Genomic DNA, 19,624 nt, shown 5'->3' with positions numbered 1-19,624 from the left:
GCGTGAAAGAGTAACAAACATACACACACACACACACACATACAAACTTTCGCCTTTATAATATTAGTGTGATAACCTACTTGCTATATTTTGTGAAGTAACGCAGTGAAAAACTAGGTTGCAATGTTCCACAGAAAAGTTCCAATCAGTCTAAACAAGTTTTTGTGAGAACAATGACCGCGGTTGTTAATTTTTTATTTATTTACTAGCCGATGCCCGCGACTTCGCCCGCGTGGATTTAGGTTTTTTGAAATCCCGTGGGAAATCTTTGATTTTCCGGGATAAAAAGTAGCCTATGTGCTAATCCTGGATATTGACTATCTCCATTCCAAACAGCCAAATCCGTCCAGTAGTTTTTGCGTGAAGGAGTAACAAACATACACACACACACACACACACACACACACACACACACACACACACACACACACACACACACACACACATACAAACTTTCGCTTTTATAATATTAGTGTGATTTTAAAAAACCGGCGCACGCTCTACCCTCAATATGCAAATGAAGGAAATTGTTTTCCTGTTGGTATGTGAGTGAGATAGATATTCGTTATATTGAAATCAAATATGCTAAAGATATGCTACAACAAAAATAAAATAGGTTAGTACGGTTAGTACATATTATAATGTTCCCGAGAAGTTAATTACGTTTGTTAAAGGAAATTAATTTGTTCGAAACCAAATATACTCGAATTATAAGTACGAAATACGCAGAATTTCGGTTTAAATTACGTTATTTACAATAGGAAATACTTAATTAAATTAGCGGTTTCAGATTAAATTTTAAAACTCGAAAGCTATTTTTATACATTCAGCTTCCTGAAATAAAAGGAAAAGCGTTAAAATTTCCAACTCCGAAAGACGAAAACAAAAGCTCATTGAGTAAACATTGCGTTGTAAATTGTTGATTCAGTGCATAGTCCAGAGTTCTCCTGTAAACAGCGGCCGTCAATGTGTCGCAACTTCTCAAAGTTTTCGGAAATAATAAACCATCTGTTAGCTGATAGTAACTGTCGACCTCGAAGGTCAGCGAAGGCTCTCACGACGAGTTCGAAACGAAGGGGTAGGAAATGATTACGTCCGAGTCAGTAACCCGGGCGTGTGTTATTGATGGGAGGGCGCGGGTGCGGGCGGCTCGCGAAGTGGGTCAGAGGGGCGCGCAGTCGCGGCACTGCGCCCTCGCTCTCCAGCCATGGCGGACGCGCCGTGCGAGGTCCTCGAGCTGAACGTCGGCGGCGTGCACTACGCCACGACGCGCGACACGCTGTTGCGCGAGCCGGACTCGCTGCCGGCGGTCGCGCTGCGCGACGCCGACCATCCGCGCGACGCCCGCGGACGCATCTTCTTCGACCGCGACGGCGTCCTCTTCAGATACGTCCTCGACTATCTCCGAGACGGCGGGCTCGTCTTGCCCGAGTGTTTTCGCGAGCACAAACGCTTAGCGCGCGAAGCCAGGCATTACAGACTCGTCGGACTAGAAAACGCGGTCCGAGATGCCGATCCGCGGCCGCCTAATCGCGAAAAGGGCTGTATCACCGTCGGATACCGCGGGAGCTTCGCCTTCGGGCGCGACGGGCTCGCAGATGTGAAATTCCGCAAGTTGTCGCGGATTCTGGTGTGCGGGAAAGTGACGCTGTGCCGGGACGTTTTCGGCGAGACCCTGAACGAATCCCGAGACCCCGACCACGGTCTGGCCGACCGGTACACTTCCCGGTTCTTCCTTAAACATTCGTTCATCGAGCAGGCGTTTGATAACTTACAAGAGCAGGGGTTCAAGCTGACGGCCAGCTGCGGGAGCGGCACGGCCGGCGGCGCCGCTGAGCTCAAGCCTGGAGTCGACTCCGAGGAGAATCGCTGGAACCACTACAACGAATTTGTGTTCGTACGCGAATAACTGCCCGGCCGAATGTGATACTGAATTTGCTGAGGCAAAGTTTGGAGTGCAAGACTTCAGTGGCTGAGCCGCTGCATTTGAAATGTTCTAATTGATATCAGCTCGCAGGTAACATAGTAAACATCGTACCGAAATTTTATATTTCTTTATCACCTGTGTATTTTCAACTAATACTATATAATTTAAGAAAAACTTGCGAAAACTTTTGTCTTCTTATTTTTTACTCAACGACAAAATATTCAACTGTTTCGACAATTATTAGGTACGTTTAATATCGTACTAGAAATATTGATATATTGAAAGATTATTATGATAAAGACATGTTTACATAGATATAGGTAGATATTTATGTAGATAAATCGAACTTAAATGTATTCGTGTATCAAATAAGTAAGTAGTTAAAACATAAATGTATTAGAATAAATGTATAAATATTAAATGTAGAAGTTACCTCCTTTTAGAGCTGGTCTTGTTTACTGTAACAAATTCTAAGTATTTCTATCGTATTATCTATTTTATAAAGGATTTTTATTATACTTAATGATTAATTAATTAAATTAACGATGTATTTTTGGGATTGCGTAGGTAAAGCTTTGGAATCTACACATTCTCAGTACCTAACTAATGTTAAATTCTTAAACATTTTATCTTGTTTTCTTAGTTGTACACTTTCAAATGTATCTTTTAAAAAATTAATATAAATAAACTGTAACGATTTAGTTAAATTTTCATAGATATATATATTTTTATCTTTACAATAATACATTTTATGTACGTTAATATTGTATTCAGACTTCAGCTGAATTTAAAATGTTTTACAAATTTTATCTACGGGTCAACTGTTATTGTTTTATTCAAATTTTATTAAACTGGTCCTTGTATTGTATCTTTGGAATGATGGGAAACTTTTTCTGGAGTTTTGCCATTAAGTCGTACTCTATATAAATTTAATGCATAATGAACGTTTTGATTTCACCATTGACTTATAATAGTACTTAGTCTAAGGATTTCATAAATTATGTACCTACGTATTTTGAACGAGGTGAATATTTAGCCAAGAATTCCGTTTTTAAGGCTTCGTAACTGACGGGTTTCAACGGAACCCTATTATTAAGCCTCCGCTGTCTGTCTGTCAGCGGGCTGTATCTCATGAACCGTAATAGGTGGAGTTGAAATTTTTACCCAATGCGTATTTCTGTTACCACTGTAACAATAAATAATAAAAACCCAAGATGGCGAATTTCAAAATAGTTCGTGTGCGAATCCTAACCGCACTTGACCGGGTTTTTATACAGCCACCGGCAATTGGAGTTAGAAACTTATAACTCCGATTGTACTTTCAAGGGCTCGAGAGTCAGTAGAAATGAAGAGGTTGATAAAACGTTATTAGCTAATACAGTTCTCGCATTGCCGGATTTTAGCGTTCAGGTACGATACCATGTAGAAACCAAAGGAGTTCTTATGGGTTTAATGAAAATTGCCATATCCCTTCCAGGTTAGCCTGCTTCCATCTTAGACTACATCATCGCTTACCACCAGGGGAGATTGCTCAAGGGCTAATTTGGGTCTGAATAAAAATAAAAAGATTATGGCAAACCGATTAAGGCACCTGGGTGCCTGGTGCACTTCGGCCGCTCGTTGTGCCATATCTTTTTTCTACGTACATGCAAACTATGGAACCAACTCCCTTCGGGTTCAATGTTCCCTCTAGATTTCAACATAACCCCATTCAAGGGGTGGTTCAACAAATTCCTGAAAGGGTGGCAACGCATTGGCGGCTCCTCTGGTGCTGCAAATGCTTGAAAATCAGATGTCTCACCTAATCGCTACTCGCTATTAAAAAAAAATTACTTGCCAGCTGAACAGATTCGTATTAGGTTCACGATCGCGACTACGACTACGATACGACATTGGCATTTCTGGCAATTTATGACAATGGCATTCTCTGGTATTGTTTCGAAAAGAGCTTTCGGAAAAATCCTGCCAGCACCACAGTTTTACCTCTCTTTTTATCTTCACTAAGATGCCATTGCTATTTTGAAGTAGGCAACGCAGAAAAATTATCTTATAAGTTTCAGATTTTATCAAGTAGGAATTTACCTCTACGGACTCCCGGGTTCTTGTTAGCACAAGTTATGTTAGTTGTTTCAAGTTTCAATTTAGATAGGTATTGGGCCGCCCTCTAAAGGTTACCAGTGCCTGTAAAATAGCTCTGTGTACCTACCTATTAAATCGGGTTATATCTAAATATCTAATAAGCAATCCCTGGTTTAAATGTCGGGTCGAATATAGGTATTTCTTACTTGGAGTAATGCAATAGATAGGCTTATTGCCTACCCTTTTTAACCGACTTCCAAAAAAGGAGGAGGTTCTCAATTCGTCAGGATCTTTTTTTTTTTTTTTATTTTTTTTTTTTATGTATGTTCCCCGATTACTCAAAGACCCCTGGACCGATTTGGAAATTTTTTTTTTTGTTTGAAAGGGTATATTGTGCAGGTGGTCCCATATAAATCTGGTGAAGATCTGATGAATATCTTCGGAGATGGAGAACAGAACTCCTCAATGGATAAGAGCAAATTGCTCGCGATCAGTGTAATAGCTTAGTAAACAGTAGGGTTTTAACTGGGCATAGCATATTATAGTACAGTGGGGCCACTAAAAATTGTGAAATAAAAAATTTTCAAAAGAAAAATAAAACCGACTTCAAAACCAAAAACACTAAAAAGTAGAAAATAATTTTTGTTTAGCTACACATGTAATGTACCTAGGTATAAAGTCGGGCGAGCTTCACTCTTGGATTTCTAATTTTGTTTTAATATGCTCGCTCGACTTCATACCTAGGTACATTACATGTGTAGCTAAACAAAAATTATTTTCTACTTTTTAGTGTTTTTGGTTTTGAAGTCGGTTTTATTTTTCTTTTGAAAATTTTTTCGAACGGACTTTTAAATTACACCAATTATTTAAATTGAAAGTCGTTACAGCGCGATTATACCTGAATACCTATTATTTAGGCGAAGATCTGCCTAATTAATCTATTTACAGTTTTTGTTTATCATTAAATTTATAAAGAGTACTGAGTACCTAACTCTTCCGATTTATCTAAGAGCCGATCTAATGAGTTGTGATCGAACCATTTTCTACTCTATAGAAGTTGATATCTCTTTATACATAGTTGTAAACTTGTAATAAATGTTTCATAACGTTAATCGATAAAAAGCGCGAATAAAATGTACCTAAATTAATAGTAAATGAGAGTACAACTACTGCTCTTATAATACTTAGATCTTCAGCATTCCCAAATTATCCGATTTGATATTTGAGCCCGTAAAATGTAAGACATATTGTGCACGTGCTTATAACTTTGTTCAAATTCAAATTCAAATTATTTTTATTCAAGTAAACTTTTACAAGTACTTTCGAATCGTCAAAATAATTTACCACTGGTTCGGAATGCTGTTCCTACCGAGAAGAACCAGCAAGAAACTCGGCGGTTGCTCTTTTCAAGTATTATAGTAAGTTCGTAACGATAAGTAGAGATTTTCGAAGCTAAAAGAGCGCATTTACACGAGTAATGCTCCACCAAACCAACAAATAAATAAATCCAACAAATAAATATAGACCAGCTGTACTGAAGTGGGTTTGTCGGACTGTGGCCGACTTTTGAATCCTTTCGGAGTCGTCTTTAGCTCGGTGTGGGACTCATCGCGCCAATCTTAAAATAAATCTCGATAGGAAAGGCATTCCGAACCAGTGGTAGATGCTTTTGACGATTCAAAAGAACTTGTAAAAGTCTAATTGAATAAAAATAATTTAATTTGAGTCAGTTTGTGAATCATGCGTCTTGACACAAGAATCCCGAACGGGTTCAAAACTAGTCGGGCGTACTCCGACAAACTGAATGATCTATCTACTATATATCTGCATATAATATAGTATAAGTACAAGTACCTAAGTATTCTAGGTAGGTACCTAAGTATTTGACAAGCGTGGAACAAGAGGCAATTGCAAAGTTGTAATGTAACTTGGAATATCTTTACAAATAACCAAATCACAACTACATTTTACGTATATCTTATAGGGTAATGTGGGAATGCTTTTAGAAGTTGTATACAAATTCTAAAAACCTAAGAACACTACATAATACTCTTTGTCAGTATAAAAAAGTTCGACAGTAAACTTTTCTCAGACGGAATCGCAACTTTAGCTAAGAATTTGTAAGACATCCCGACGTACCTACTTAAATGTTCTAGGTAGTTATAGTACATAGATACTTCACAGCTTTTCGAAACTTTATAAAACTTTGCCGGTTGTTCTCAGGCGTTAAGCCACGTCGAATTTAACAATCGCAGGCATATCATTAGATTACAATAATAGTTTTAATATTTATGTTCAAAATTTACGTGGGTCGCCCAGTACCAGGCGAATTCAAAATCAGTAAGTACCCCTCGCTAACAACTTTGCCATGAGGATCTAGTTAAATGATCTGTTTTGCCCATTTGAGCTAATTCTAAGACCAAATGTCCACTAGCAGTAAAACTTGCAGAAGTCAGAACTGACAATGTGGTCTATAAACAGCATGTTGATTTCTGCAATTTTTTTCATTGGGAAGTAAGTAACTTCTGCAATTTTCATTGTCAGTGGATACTGGCCTAAGGCAGTTAGGGCGGGACAAGATGATTTGACCGGTTCGGCAGTTTTCACGCGGTGTCTTTAAGTTTCAAGTTGAGGAATTTCCCATTCCTACACATCCCATAATACCTTCTGGGTACAGATTATTTTGTCTATTAGTATCATTGTGTCTATGGAAAATTTAGAAATGGGATGCAATTTGCAAAATCTGAACTAGATAAATATGTGCCAGAACCTGAAGCGAAGTTTTGAATTACGCAATTTTTTAAGTTACTGTACGCGTTACAAATTCTGCTAACAGTTCTTTTAATGTATCTGTAGGTGCTGCTTAAGTTCTCAGGGTGTGCAAACCCAGGCAGTTTAAACTTTGTTCACCCTGAAAACTTTATCCGTAACATAGTATTATCTTGTTACTATTGAAAAAACTTATGAAACTGTAACATGTATAAATTGTTTACTCTTTTCGTAATAAGACATAAAAAATTGTTTTAGAAAAATACAATTGAAATTTTGAAAATGAAGCCAAGTAATACCGATGGTCTTACGATTTGTCAGAAAATAAACCTAATATTTCTTAGAATTAAATGGTTTTCTTTAGACCTTAAGCCCTAGGGAGTAGAAACCCACCTTCTAAGGTTACCTTAGGTTCTAAGGTTAAGGTAACCTTAGGGTTAGAAACGTAAGTAGTTTATTGATTCGAAAGTCGAAACTCATTGCTCGGATCATCTAAACATCCATATATCTATCTACTAATAAATAAAATTGAAGCGTCTGTCTGTTTTAACGGGATAATCTTCCAAATGGCTAAACCTATTTTGACGGGACTTTCACAGCTAAGTAGGTAGAGGATTAACCCAGGAGTAACATAGACTTCATTTTTAACCGACTTTCAAAAATGGAGGAGTCGTGTTTTTCTACCTATGTACCTAGGTAGCTACACTGATATCTCCGAGATTTCTGAACCGATTTGCGTAATTTTTTTAATCGATAAAGGAACTTTGCGACATTGTTCCATAAAAAATTAGGATTCCAACTCCTCAATCCTGATGCTGCAGGAGATCTGACCAATCTGCGAATCTGGCGAAGCTGCGGGCATCATCTAGTTAAAAGTAAGTTTAGAGTTAGTAAGTAGATAGAACTTGTCCTACTGGTTCGGACTTCTTTACCAAAAAGAGTGTTTATAAGTTTGACGTGTGTAGCTGTGTATTTGTCTGTGGCATCGTAGCTCCTAAACGAATGAACCGATTTTTATTTAGTTTTTTTTAAGTTATACCTAACCTAATAAGTTAGTTCTTAGCTATACCTAATCGAAGAAAATCGGTTCAGCCGTTTGAAAGTTATCAGCTCTTTTCTAGTTTTCTTATAGAGGTTTTTGTGTCGGGGGCTTTTTAAATTTTCATTTACTACCGAAACATGGAATAAGTGAATAATTATTGCTCTACAATATAATGAGTCCGTTTATCAACGCCTATTCAAAAGTAGAGAACAATACGGAAGCTGCTAAATAATTCCAGAGCCCCCGTCTTTGTTTTATTTACCTCACGAGTCGACCCTTGATGTTAGCAAACAATAGATGAGAACAAGACTGACTAATGACAAAGAGCAAGACCTAGACTAGAAGAAAAATAATCGGCCAAGTGCGAGTCAGACTTGCGCACTGAGGGTTCCGTACTCGGGTATTTTTCCAATATTTTGCACGATAAATCAAAAACTATTACATAGGCTGCACTAAAAGTATCGGGAATGGAATATTTCCACTGTCCCTGTCATATTAAAATCTTTTTAATTGAAAACTCCTTGGTTTTAAAAATCGAATACCATTTATTTATTTAAAAAAAGATTCTCGGTCTTTTCACAATGTCTTGACAAACTTGTTTAGTCGTTGAGAAAATGGAATTGACGCGAGAAAATTCTAGAGCGATGATTTATTATGACTTTCGAAGTGGTTTAACACAAAAACGGTGTGTTGACCGGATGATTTCTGTATTTGGTGATGAAGCCCCATCCAAAACCACAATTTATCGCTGGTTTGCTGAATGTCAACGTGGACGTGTCAAGCTCAGTGATGATCCCCGTCAAGGTCGTCCAAAAACTGCAGTCACCCAAGAAAACGTTGATGCTGTGCGTAAGCTGATTGAGGAAGATCGACATGTGACATACCGCGAGATTCAGGCAACTTTAGACATTGGCATGAGTCAAATACAAATAATCTTGCATGAACAGTTAGGTGTAAAAAAGTTGTTTTCCCGATGGATACCGCATTTGCTCTGTGAAGAGCAAAAAGCGGCTCGCGTTACTTGGTGCGTCAGAACTCTCGAAAGATTCCACGCAGGATCCTCAAATGCTGTGTACAACATCGTATTAGGTGACGAATCCTGGATATACGCGTACGAACCCGAAACAAAAAACCAGTTACGAGTTTGGGTGTTCGAAAATGAGTTAAAGCCAACAAAAATTGTTCGTTCACGAAGTGTTGCAAAAAAAATGGTGGCCACGTTTGTCTCCAAAACGGGCCATGTTGCGAAAATTCCTCTTGAGAGACAAAGAACGGTTAATGCAGAATGGTATGCTAGCATTTGTTTGCCACAGGTCGTTTCTGAACTCCGTAAAGAGAACTGCAACCGCCGCATCATCCTCCATCACGACAATGCGAGTTCTCACACCGCGCACAGAACAAAAGAGTTTTTAGAGCAAGAAAACATAGAATTATTAGACCATCCGCCGTACAGCTCCGACCTAAGCCTTAATGATTTCTGTACTATCCCTAAAATAAAGAATACATTGCGTGGTCAGAGATTTTCATCACCTGAAGAAGCTGTGGACGCCTACAAAACGGCCATTTTGAAGACCCCAAATTCCGAATGGAATGGTTGCTTCAATATTGGTTCCATCGTATGGAAAAATGTGTCAAATTTCGCGGAGAATACTTCGAAAAGCAATAAATACATTTTTAAATAGTAATGTTGTGTCACTTCCTTGATTCCCGAAATTTTCAGTGCCGCCCTCGTAAACATAAAAATAAATAAAATCTGTTTTAGAATGTACAGGTGAAGCCCTTTCATATGAAACCCCACTTGGTAAAGTTATCTTACTTTGAAAATTGAAACACATTTTAATTATTTTTTTTAATGATGTAACCACTAATTCGCGGTTTTCAGTTTTATTCCTGTATCTGTGCTATAAGACCTACCCACCTGCTTTTCATGATTCTAGGTCAACGGGAAGTACCCTATAGGTTTCTTGACAGACACGACGGACGGACAGACAGACAGACAACAAAGTGATCCTATAAGGGTTCCGTTTTTCCTTTTTTGGTACGGAACCCGAATAACACTTTCAATGTGGCTTTTTAAAAGAGAGCCTTTTTTGGATGGGAACCTACGTTTTGTCTCTGGAAATTACCAACCCATCGTCAGCTCACTATTGAGAACGGGTCTCCTCTCAGAATGAGAAGGGTTTTGTTTAGGCTATTGTTCACCACGCTGACCAAGTGCGGATTGGTAGGTAGACGGTTAGGGCAGGAATATGTTCCTAAACAGCAAATTCCGAGTAGGTAAACCTACCTACGTGGAAACTCCACGTGATTTGCTCAACTCAGATCTCATCTTTCTATAGGTAGGTAAATAAGAAGCCCTTGTCCAGCTGTGGGATATTAATAAAAGCCGTTTTACGTGAATTAATCTAATGTTGCGTAAATATTCAGTGGGCAAGAAAAACTCGCTGATCACCGATAGATAATACCTACTCAGGTAGGTATAAAATCCTTTGATCCGCGGTGAGCCCATAATCAATCTGCAAACCTTTGTACATAATTGTATATCTGTCATGGTCTGATCGTAGAATAACCCATTTCATAAAGCGAAAAGTGTAAATTAAAAATTTGTAACACCCCCAACAAGTGAAGGTTACAGTAACTAGAAGAGCTGATAACTTTCAAACGGCTGAACCGATTATCTTAAATTATAGCTAAGAACACTCTCGACCAAGAACAAAAAAAAATTAATTAAAATCGGTTCAATAGTTTAGGAGCTGCGATGCCACAGACAGATACACAAATACATGTCAAACTTATAACACCCCTCTTTTTGGGTCGGGGGTTAAAAAGGATACTTTGCATCCACTGAGGTATTATTAGTTCAATGTATGCATCCCAAAAAATTAAAAAGTTCCCACGGGATTCTTTAAATATAAATGAAGTGAATGAAGTTACGGGTACTGGGCAGCATCTAGTAAGTATAGTATACTTACTCGTAAATAGTATCAAAAGTCAAAATCAGGTGACGATAAAAAAACCGGCCAAGCGCGAGTCGGACTCGCATATGGTTCCGCACCATCATGCAAGATAAACATTAATTTTATGTGCAACATTGCAAGTTAATGACAACAGCGCCATCTATATGTGAGTTAGAAAATTAATTTTTTCGTGAACACATTTAGGTATTTTAATTTTTTTTTAAATGTAAAAACCTAGTCCATGATATGTCCAAATAAACGCACGGCCGCTTCATGATAATATTTAACGAACTTCTACTTCGCCGTAACACTTGGCAGAGCGGTCGTGGTCATCACGAAGCAACGTTTTTTTTGAGGGCAGATGTTATGCGCCTCACGAGCATTCGCCACTTCTCCCTGCTGGTCGATAGATGGTAGTGAACGGGGTAATACGGGCTGATATAAGCCCGTATTACCCCGTAATACTTTATCATGATAATAGTTTTTTTTTCTCCTTCGTCTGGCTTTACAAAGATTAGCCAATGTCAAGTTTGTAATTATTTGTAACAAGTTAGTTAAACTATTATACAAGTATGGACTCCGTCTGTGCCGGCGCTCGCCGACATACGCACGGCACCCTCTTGTTTATATACTATCTCTATGGCGCTTTCCAGTCAGTTTTAACAAAAAAAAACACTCCAAAAAAGGCAGAGCACGCCTGCCAGCTAACACCAACACAGACGAAGTCCCATGATAATAGTGTAACGTGCGAGGAGCGGGTAGAGAGAGATGGAGCGAGCAGCGGGTAGTACCGAGGCGAGGGGTGACGAGCCGAGGCGAGGAGAGGTGCGGAGAGGTGCGGAGAGGGGAGGAGAGGAGAGGAGAGGAGTGATGGCGACGCATAAAAGCGGTTGTCGGGCCGCGTGCGCGCATTATTACGTGTAGTTTTGAGTGATTTATTTACTATATATAATCTTGTGAATATCGGAATTAAATTCCTGTTGGTTTATACAAGTTCATTTCTTTTATTTCTGAGTGTCGTAACATTCAGAAGCGGGATGAATAAGGCCCACAAAAATCTCACAATGAAGCGAGAATAGCCAGAAATATCCCTGAGGTCGAAGACGATGCGAAGGTCAGCAAGAGATTGTGAAGGCGCTGATTTTTTTTTCAAGACCCGTAAGTGGATGCAAATTTAGTTGTCATTTCACACACAGACTAAACTGAAGGTTATGTTTGATAAACACGTTGGTAAAGCCGCTAAATTATTATTTTTTGAGGGTACTTCGGAAAATTATCCGAGAAAACCGTGTTAATACATAAATTTATCATGTGTTATTATGTAGAAAGCTGGATTAGCAAAATTGTTCAGTTGGACGAGATCTATCAGTGGAGTGACGAAATAAAATCATTCAATTTGCAATCGAAATTGCTGGGTCAGGCTCGTGGTTGGAATAACCATAACCTGTTATACAACCACACTTGAGAAAAATGGAAGACGATGATTGTGTAACGCGTGTTACTAGAGGAGTTGTGGAGTCGTGTATTAAAATATTTTGAATTTGAATTTGAATTTGAAAGTTGATGTGCAGATTAAAATGACGAATGAGATCATAACAAAATATTTTCAAGAAAAGTTAGCCATGTACTACAGATGCCAGCTAAGTGATCAAACAGCCGTTTCATGCGTAATACACGCCTTACCGAGTGAGCTATTAGTTATTTTCAGTGCAATACGAGAGATTCTTATAGGAAATTAACAAATACTAGACCACGATAGAAAAGAGAACAGCATTGCTCATGCTGAACAGTGTTCGGAAATAGCAGAGGTAAGTAAGGTAAGAGGTAAGTGCAAATCTACTGCTTTTTTTATATTGTACCTACATGTCATGTCATGTTCTTTGAAGACTTTGGATTTTGATATCGAGATAAGATTTTGATATAAAGTTTAAGATTGCGATATTGAGTTTAAGAGTTTGATATCGAGTTAAGATTTTGATATCGAGTTAAGATTTTGATAAAGAGTTTAAGATTTTGATAAAGAGTTTAAGATTTTGATATTGAGTTTAAGATTTTGGTATTGATATTAAGATAAGATTTTGATATCGAATTAAGATTTTAATGCCGAGCTTAGGATTTTGATATTAAGCTTAAGATTTTGGCACTAAGTTTAAGATTTTGATTTTGAGTTAAAGATCATAACAAAATATTGTAGAATTGATATCGAGTTAAGATTTTGATATCGAGTTGAGATTTTGATATCGAGTTAGGATTTTGATATCGAGTTTAACATTTTGCTTTTAAGTTTCAGAATTTAATTTTGATAACTAGTGTAAGATTTTAATTTCGAGAAAGTTTTGATATTGAGGTAAAAATTTGTTATTGAGTAGGTACATGATTTTGATATTGAGTTTAATATTTTGATATTGAGTTTACGATCTTGATATTATCGAATTGAGATTTTGATATCAAGTTTAAGATTTAGGTATTAAGTTTCAGATTTTGATATTGAGTTAAAAACTTTGTTATTGAGTATATTATGATTTTGATTTTGAGTTTAAACTGTTGACATCGAGTTTACGATTTTGATATTGAGTTTAAGAATTTGATATCGAGTTTAAGATTTTGTTAACGAATTTAAAATTTTGATATCGAGTTTAAGATTTTGATATTGAATTTAAGAATAATGAGTTAAGATTTTGATAATGATTTCAAGATTTTGGTAACGAGTTCAAGATTTGGAGATTGAGTTTTAGATTTCCATATTGAAATTGATAAAGATTTAGATATTTAGTATATGATTTTCATATCGTGTTTAAGATGAAGTGTAAGCTTTCATATTGAGTTTATGATTTTGATATTGAGTTAAACATTTTGAAATCGAGTTTCAAATTTTACTTTGAGTTTAACATTTTGACGTTGAATTTAAGGTTTTAATATCGAGTTAATAACGAGGTATTGGTATCGAGATTTATATTGTGTTTAAGTTTTTTACATTGAGTCTAAAATTTTTACATTGAGTTATTGGTTTAGATTAAGCGGTTAGTTTAAAAGGAACAGTTGATTTAGATTGAGCAGTTAGTTTAGATTGAACAGATGGCTAAGACTTTGGATTGAACAATTAGTTTAGATAGAGCAGTAAGTTTAGATTGAGCAGTTGGTTGAGATTAAGCAGTTGGATTAGATTTAACAGTTAGTTTAGATTAAGCAGTTGGAGTAGACGAGCAGTTGGTTCAAGTGAGCAGTTAGTTTAAATTGAGTTATTGGTTTAGATTAAGCGGTTAGTTTAAAAAGAACAGTTGATTTAGATTGAGCAGTTAGTTTAGATTGAACAGATAGCTAAGACTTTGGATTGAGCAGTTAGTTTAAATTGACCAGATGGTTAAGACTGAGCAATTAGTTTAGATAGAGCAGTAAGTTTAGATTGATCAGTTGGTTGAGATTGAGCAGTTGGGTTAGATTTAACAGTTAGTTTAGATTAAGCAGTTGGAGTAGACGAGCAGTTGTTTCAAGTGAACAGTTAGTTTAGACTAAGCAGTTGATTTAGACGGATATTTTAGCTTTGATTGAGCAGTTGGTTATGATTGAGCAGTTAGTTTATGTAGAGCAGTTAGTTTAGGTAGAGCAGCTAGTTTAGACTTTAGATTGAGCAGTTGGTCAAAACCGAGCAGTTAGTTTAGATTGAGTAGTTGATTTAGATAGAGCAGTTGGTTCAGACGGATTTTTCAGTTTAGATTGAGCAGTTGGTTATTATTGAGCAGTCGTTTATGATTGAGCAGTTAGTTTAGGTAGAGCAGTTAGTTTAAGTAGAGCAGTAAGTTAGATTGAGCAGTTGCTTAAGATTGAGCAGTTAGTTGTTGAGTAGTTGATTTAGATAGAGCAGTTGGTTCAGACGGATCTTTTAGTTTAAATTGAGCAGTTGGTTATGGTTGAGCAGTTAGTTTAGGTAGAGCAGTTATTTTAAGTAGAGCAGTAAGTTAGATTGAGCAGTTGCTTAAGATTGAGCAGTTAGTTGTTGAGTAGTTGATTTAGATAGAGCAGTTGGTTCAGACAGATCTTTTAGTTTAAATTGAACAGTTGGTTATGGTTGAGCAGTTAGTTTAGGTAGAGCAGTTAGTTTAGGTAGAGCAGTTAGTTAGATTGAGCAGTTGCTTAAGATTGAGCAGTTAGTCTAGATTGAGCCGTTGATTGAGATTGAGCAATTGGTTTACGTTGAACAGTTGATTCAGATCAAGCAGTTGGCGCAGATGAGCAGTTGGTTCAAGTGAGCAATTGGCTTTGACTGAGTAGTTGGTTTAAATTGAGCAGTTTGTTTAGTTTGAGTAGTTGGTTTAGTTCAAACAGTTGATTTAAATTGAGCAGTTGTTTTAGATTGAGACTTTGAGTAGTAGGTTTAGATTGAGCAGTTGATTAAGTTTAAGCACTTGGTTCAGTTTAAGCATTTGGTTTAAATTGGGCTGTTGGTTTAGTTTGAGCAGTTAGTTACATTGACCAATTTAAGATTGAGCAGTTGGTTCAGATTGAGCAGTTGGTTCAATTTGAGCAGTTGGTTCAAACTGGGTAGCTGGTAAAGGTCAAAAATCTGGATTGAGTTTAGAAGTTTAAAATTGTGAGCTGAGGAGATTTTATTGAAGAGCTAAAGTATGTTTTTGCGCCGCGCCAATTGCGGTGCAATTGTTTCAGGACGGCCGACTGTAACGTGCGAGGAGCGGGTAGAGAGAGATGGAGCGAGCAGCGGGTAGTACCGAGGCGAGGGGTGACGAGCCGAGGCGAGGAGAGGTGCGGAGAGGTGCGGAGAGGGGAGGAGAGGAGAGGAGAGGAGTGATGGCGACGCATAAAAGCGGTTGTCGGGCCGCGTGCGCGCATTATTACGTGTAGTTTTGAGTGATTTATTTACTATATATAATCTTGTGAATATCGGAATTAAATTCCTGTTGGTTTATACAAGTTCATTTCTTTTATTTCTGAGTGTCGTAACAATAGTTTATCATGAAGCATTGGACAACAAATACCAGGAAAATGTAAAGAAAAACACTACGACCAGGTTAATTTAATTTAATTGTAAAGACAGAAAGTAAATAAAACATAAATAAATTCCAATACGAATCGAGCCCAACACCATCGAAAAATCTTCGAAATAATAATTTAAGGGTTTATAGCACATATCTACTATGGGACGTAGATAACGTGTAGAGAAAGATTCAGGTGAATATAATTACAGGCTGTAATTATAACAGCATGTCCATGTCAGACAAAACTCAAAAGTCCCTTAAAAATTAAAATGTCTAATAGAAAAATAAACTTAAAAGCTTATTTGCCTATTTACTTTAAAATTACATAATATGTCATTGTGCAATTCACTAACCCGTGCATCAATCATAGGTTTACATGGATTGAAAAGTCAGAGTTGCTTTACATGAATTGCAGCCTTTTTTTTTTGTTTATGTAATTCTATTGCATACAAACATTGCAGCCATAGAAAGAGAAAACATATAGAGAGTAATCTCATTACTATGAGCAATTTATCTTGCAGCCAGTGCAAGATATAAAAGGCTATTTCTGAACTGTACTGTTGCTAAACTGTGTTCAGTACCCACTATAAGGCCCAGTATCCACTGAAGCAGAGATGTGTTGAAACAGATTTTTGATTTACTGCTATACATATCGCCATCCATCTCCACTTTGGTGGATACTGAGCCTGAAATAAGACAAACTTTACACAGTTTTAAAAATATGCTGCTTATAATACTTCAACTCCTCGATACTTTCCAAAATATCACTTAGACATCTATGCTCGAATTTTTTTTGAGGTGTTCTTGAATACTCCTTGGGGTACCACCTTTTCGCCAATTCCTTTAATGTACTAACATCAATTATTCTATAATGTAAATAGTTGTTTAACTTAGGCATGTATTTTCGTAGGAATAGTCTGTCCATATACACGCTGTTACCTCCCAAAGGGCATTTATTTTCAGGTACTTGCGCCTTGACAAAGTTTAGTATTTGATTTTCGGCGTCACTTAGTGATACTAAAGATTCACGGCTTGCGTCAGTCAGGCCAGTCTAAAAACAGAAAATAATCATAAATGTTTGCTGTTAGCTTTTTAGGGTTCTGTACTTCAAAAGGAAAAAGGAACCATTATAGGATCATTTTCTAGTCTATCTGTTTGTATGTCTGTTAAGAAAACCTATAGTGTACTTCCTGTTGACCTAGAATCATGAAAGGCAGGTAGGTAGGTCTTATAGCACAAAAGGAAAAAAATCCAAAAACTTTTCATTTTACACTGCCCATCCGTTTAACCAATTTTGACTTTTGGCACGGAGATAGCTTGCATTCTGGGGAAGGACAAAGACTATTTTTTGTCCCAGAAAATCAATGAACACCCAAAAAAACATTGTACCATACAGATAAAAGACTTGTATATTTTGGTGAATTACTGCATTAGTAAGCTTGAACTGTCCACCCAGTGGAGTCCATCAAATAAGTTGCAGGGAGTTGTTGAATTCAGATGGTGCAAGACAGTGACCTGTGGAAGTCCCTACAAGGGACCTACGTCCAACAGTGGACATCTATCGGTTGATAATGATGATGATCAAGCTTGCTGTTCTTGTGTACAAGTGAAATATACAGAAAAATTGCAAATAATACCTCACCATGTTGCGTAACACACCACTGGTGCATATTGTTCAATATGTCATCCGACTGATGTATGATAATATTTGGTCCTGTTGCAACAATGTTCAGACTCGCATCGGTAACCAGGCAGGCTATCTCCAGAATATGGTCCTTCTCTATGTCTAGACCTGTCATTTCTAGATCTACCCACACTATCCTTTTAGCTTCACTTTTAACGTCTGCTGTAGTTTTTATGTTCATTTTTGACTGATACACTGGAAATAATAATATTTTTATGAATACTTTAGCATAGACTTGATATAGGTATTGTGGACAATATTTGAAAGAACTCGCACTGAAAATTGCAGCTGTAGCGTTAGCAGAACCCTGACTAGGTGGAAAGACAAAATTAAACAAGTTACAGGGAGTTGCTGGATTCAGGCGGCTCAAGACTGTCGTGTGCAGAAGACAAGAAACCTATGTCCAGCAGTAGACATCTATCGATTGAGAATCATGATCATGATGATGACGATTGTTGGTGAACATAAAATGCAATTACAAGAGACATCTATGGGATTTACAGATTATCCATTCTGTTGAAAAACTCTGAATTAAAACGGCATCTCCATTTTATATCATAATTCCAGCCCCATCAACAATATCAAATATGAATCTCTACAGTTACCTTAATATGCCTCAGCTTGCATAGAATTTGCCATAAGTATAAAACAGAATATTGTAGTGAGTGCAAAACTGGGGGTATAACTGAGCAATACGCATTGTACAAGTACAGACCAGCATAACCAGGCTTGTTCTATGACCTACATAATTTGCCATCTTGCAACTTCAGGTTGGAGTACTAATTAATTATTTTGTGCGCACTATACCATCTCCAAGATTATTGCTTTAAAACAAACAGACATTACAGTCTGTCTTTATACTTCATTCTATATACTATTCACAGAATTGACCAATCTTTTGAGCCTATCAAGCAAACCTAGCAAGAATTTTTCAAACATATTTATAATAAATAGCCATGTTTTAAATTATAAAAGCATTTGTGAGAATACAGAAATAAACGAAAAGAACTTCATTTAACAAAATTTTATCACAAGCCATGTTTAAAATTTAAAAAGAATTATCTATCGCCTATAGTCCTAACTCCTAACCTCAAACGAACATAAACTAAATCACATATTTTTCACACTTACAGCTTGTGCTTGGTTTAATAAACATATTTACAACACTCGTTGTCCAAGAAGCTAGATAATGACGACAAAATATCATTTGTATTATCTTATAAAAAGATATTTGTTATTTCCATTCGAGCGATTAAAGTATAGGTAACTTTTTTAAATTTTCTGAATTCTGACCACAGACCATGATTCTGACGTTGGCACTTGGCAGTGCTGCCAACTCTTTAATAACAGATTCCTGGTCTATGTTTAAAACCGTTTGATGCGTTTGTCAAGGTTTGTCGCTATAATAATATTAAAAGTCGCTAGAAGTAGTTGAAAACAGAATAGAAAATCAATGCTATATAATCATAGTATGTAATATAACGATTGTTACAGGACTCTCGTATTGGAAATATCGTCAAATCTAGCGACTAAGTCGCTGAATTGGTAGCACTGTCTTTTATATTTATTGCTGTCTAGCGAGAGATCCACTGCGGGTCCAATCTCTCGCTCTAACTTGATAGTCGAAGTGGGATAGCGATAATAAGTGTTGCTTGAAGTTGAAGAAGTGAACTCTCCATTATTTCATGATGGATCCACATGCTTGCAACCAACAGCAAACAACAAGCACTGGCAAGCGTGTGTTTGCATAATATTGTTTCATAATATACTTGCCAAAGCTTGGAAGCGCTTGTTGTTCGATCCGATTGGCTACAAGCTTTTGCTTGACCACATTTTTTTGCAGAAAACCCGTGGAAATAATATAGTTATATTAAGACATTATTAAGACCACAAACTAGTAGCCTTCTTATATCAAATCAATGCTAGTAGCGCTTCAAGACCAAGGCTATTTCAAAATACTCTGTTGTGTTTATCAATGCTTGCTGCATTTTGTCTGCTGATTGCTGCTTGTCGCAAGCATGTGGATAGGTGCCGCTTCATGTTTGTGACCAACAACGATCAACAAGCATTGGCATGTTTCCGGCGACGGGTGTTTGCCTAGGTTTTCCTATTAACTATGGGTTTTCCAATGCTTGGGAACGGCGAAGTTATCGCTCGTTCCTTCGATCCCGACTG

General features: G+C 37.2%; 2 protein-coding genes and 1 long non-coding RNA gene across 3 annotated transcripts; 2 read left to right on the top strand and 1 right to left on the bottom strand.

Annotated features, from left to right (window-relative positions):
- The first annotated feature begins 483 nt into the window (after positions 1-483).
- Positions 484-3,487, top strand: LOC123870307 (BTB/POZ domain-containing protein KCTD16). The gene has a single exon (XM_045913551.1). It carries the CDS (start codon positions 1,208-1,210, stop codon positions 1,907-1,909), a length of 702 nt encoding a protein of 233 aa, XP_045769507.1. The 5' UTR covers positions 484-1,207; the 3' UTR covers positions 1,910-3,487.
- Positions 3,488-4,844: 1,357 nt separating this feature from the next.
- Positions 4,845-7,121, top strand: LOC123870313. Its single transcript, XR_006797051.1, has 2 exons — positions 4,845-5,275; positions 5,430-7,121. It is a non-coding gene; the product is annotated as an uncharacterized LOC123870313 (long non-coding RNA).
- Positions 7,122-15,792: 8,671 nt separating this feature from the next.
- Positions 15,793-18,750, bottom strand: LOC123870308 (probable oligoribonuclease). The gene is made up of 3 exons (XM_045913552.1): positions 18,581-18,750; positions 17,403-17,644; positions 15,793-16,816 (listed from the first exon to the last, which is right to left on the bottom strand). The coding sequence occupies exons 1-3, from the start codon at positions 18,654-18,656 to the stop codon at positions 16,469-16,471; spliced, it is 666 nt and encodes a 221-aa protein (XP_045769508.1). The 5' UTR covers positions 18,657-18,750; the 3' UTR covers positions 15,793-16,468.
- Positions 18,751-19,624: the final 874 nt, after the last annotated feature.

Source organism: Maniola jurtina, chromosome 12 (genome assembly GCF_905333055.1).
Source record: "Maniola jurtina chromosome 12, ilManJurt1.1, whole genome shotgun sequence".
In the NCBI taxonomy this organism is placed as follows: Eukaryota; Metazoa; Arthropoda; class Insecta; order Lepidoptera; family Nymphalidae; genus Maniola; species Maniola jurtina.
This window is presented reverse-complemented; position numbering and strand designations above follow the sequence as displayed.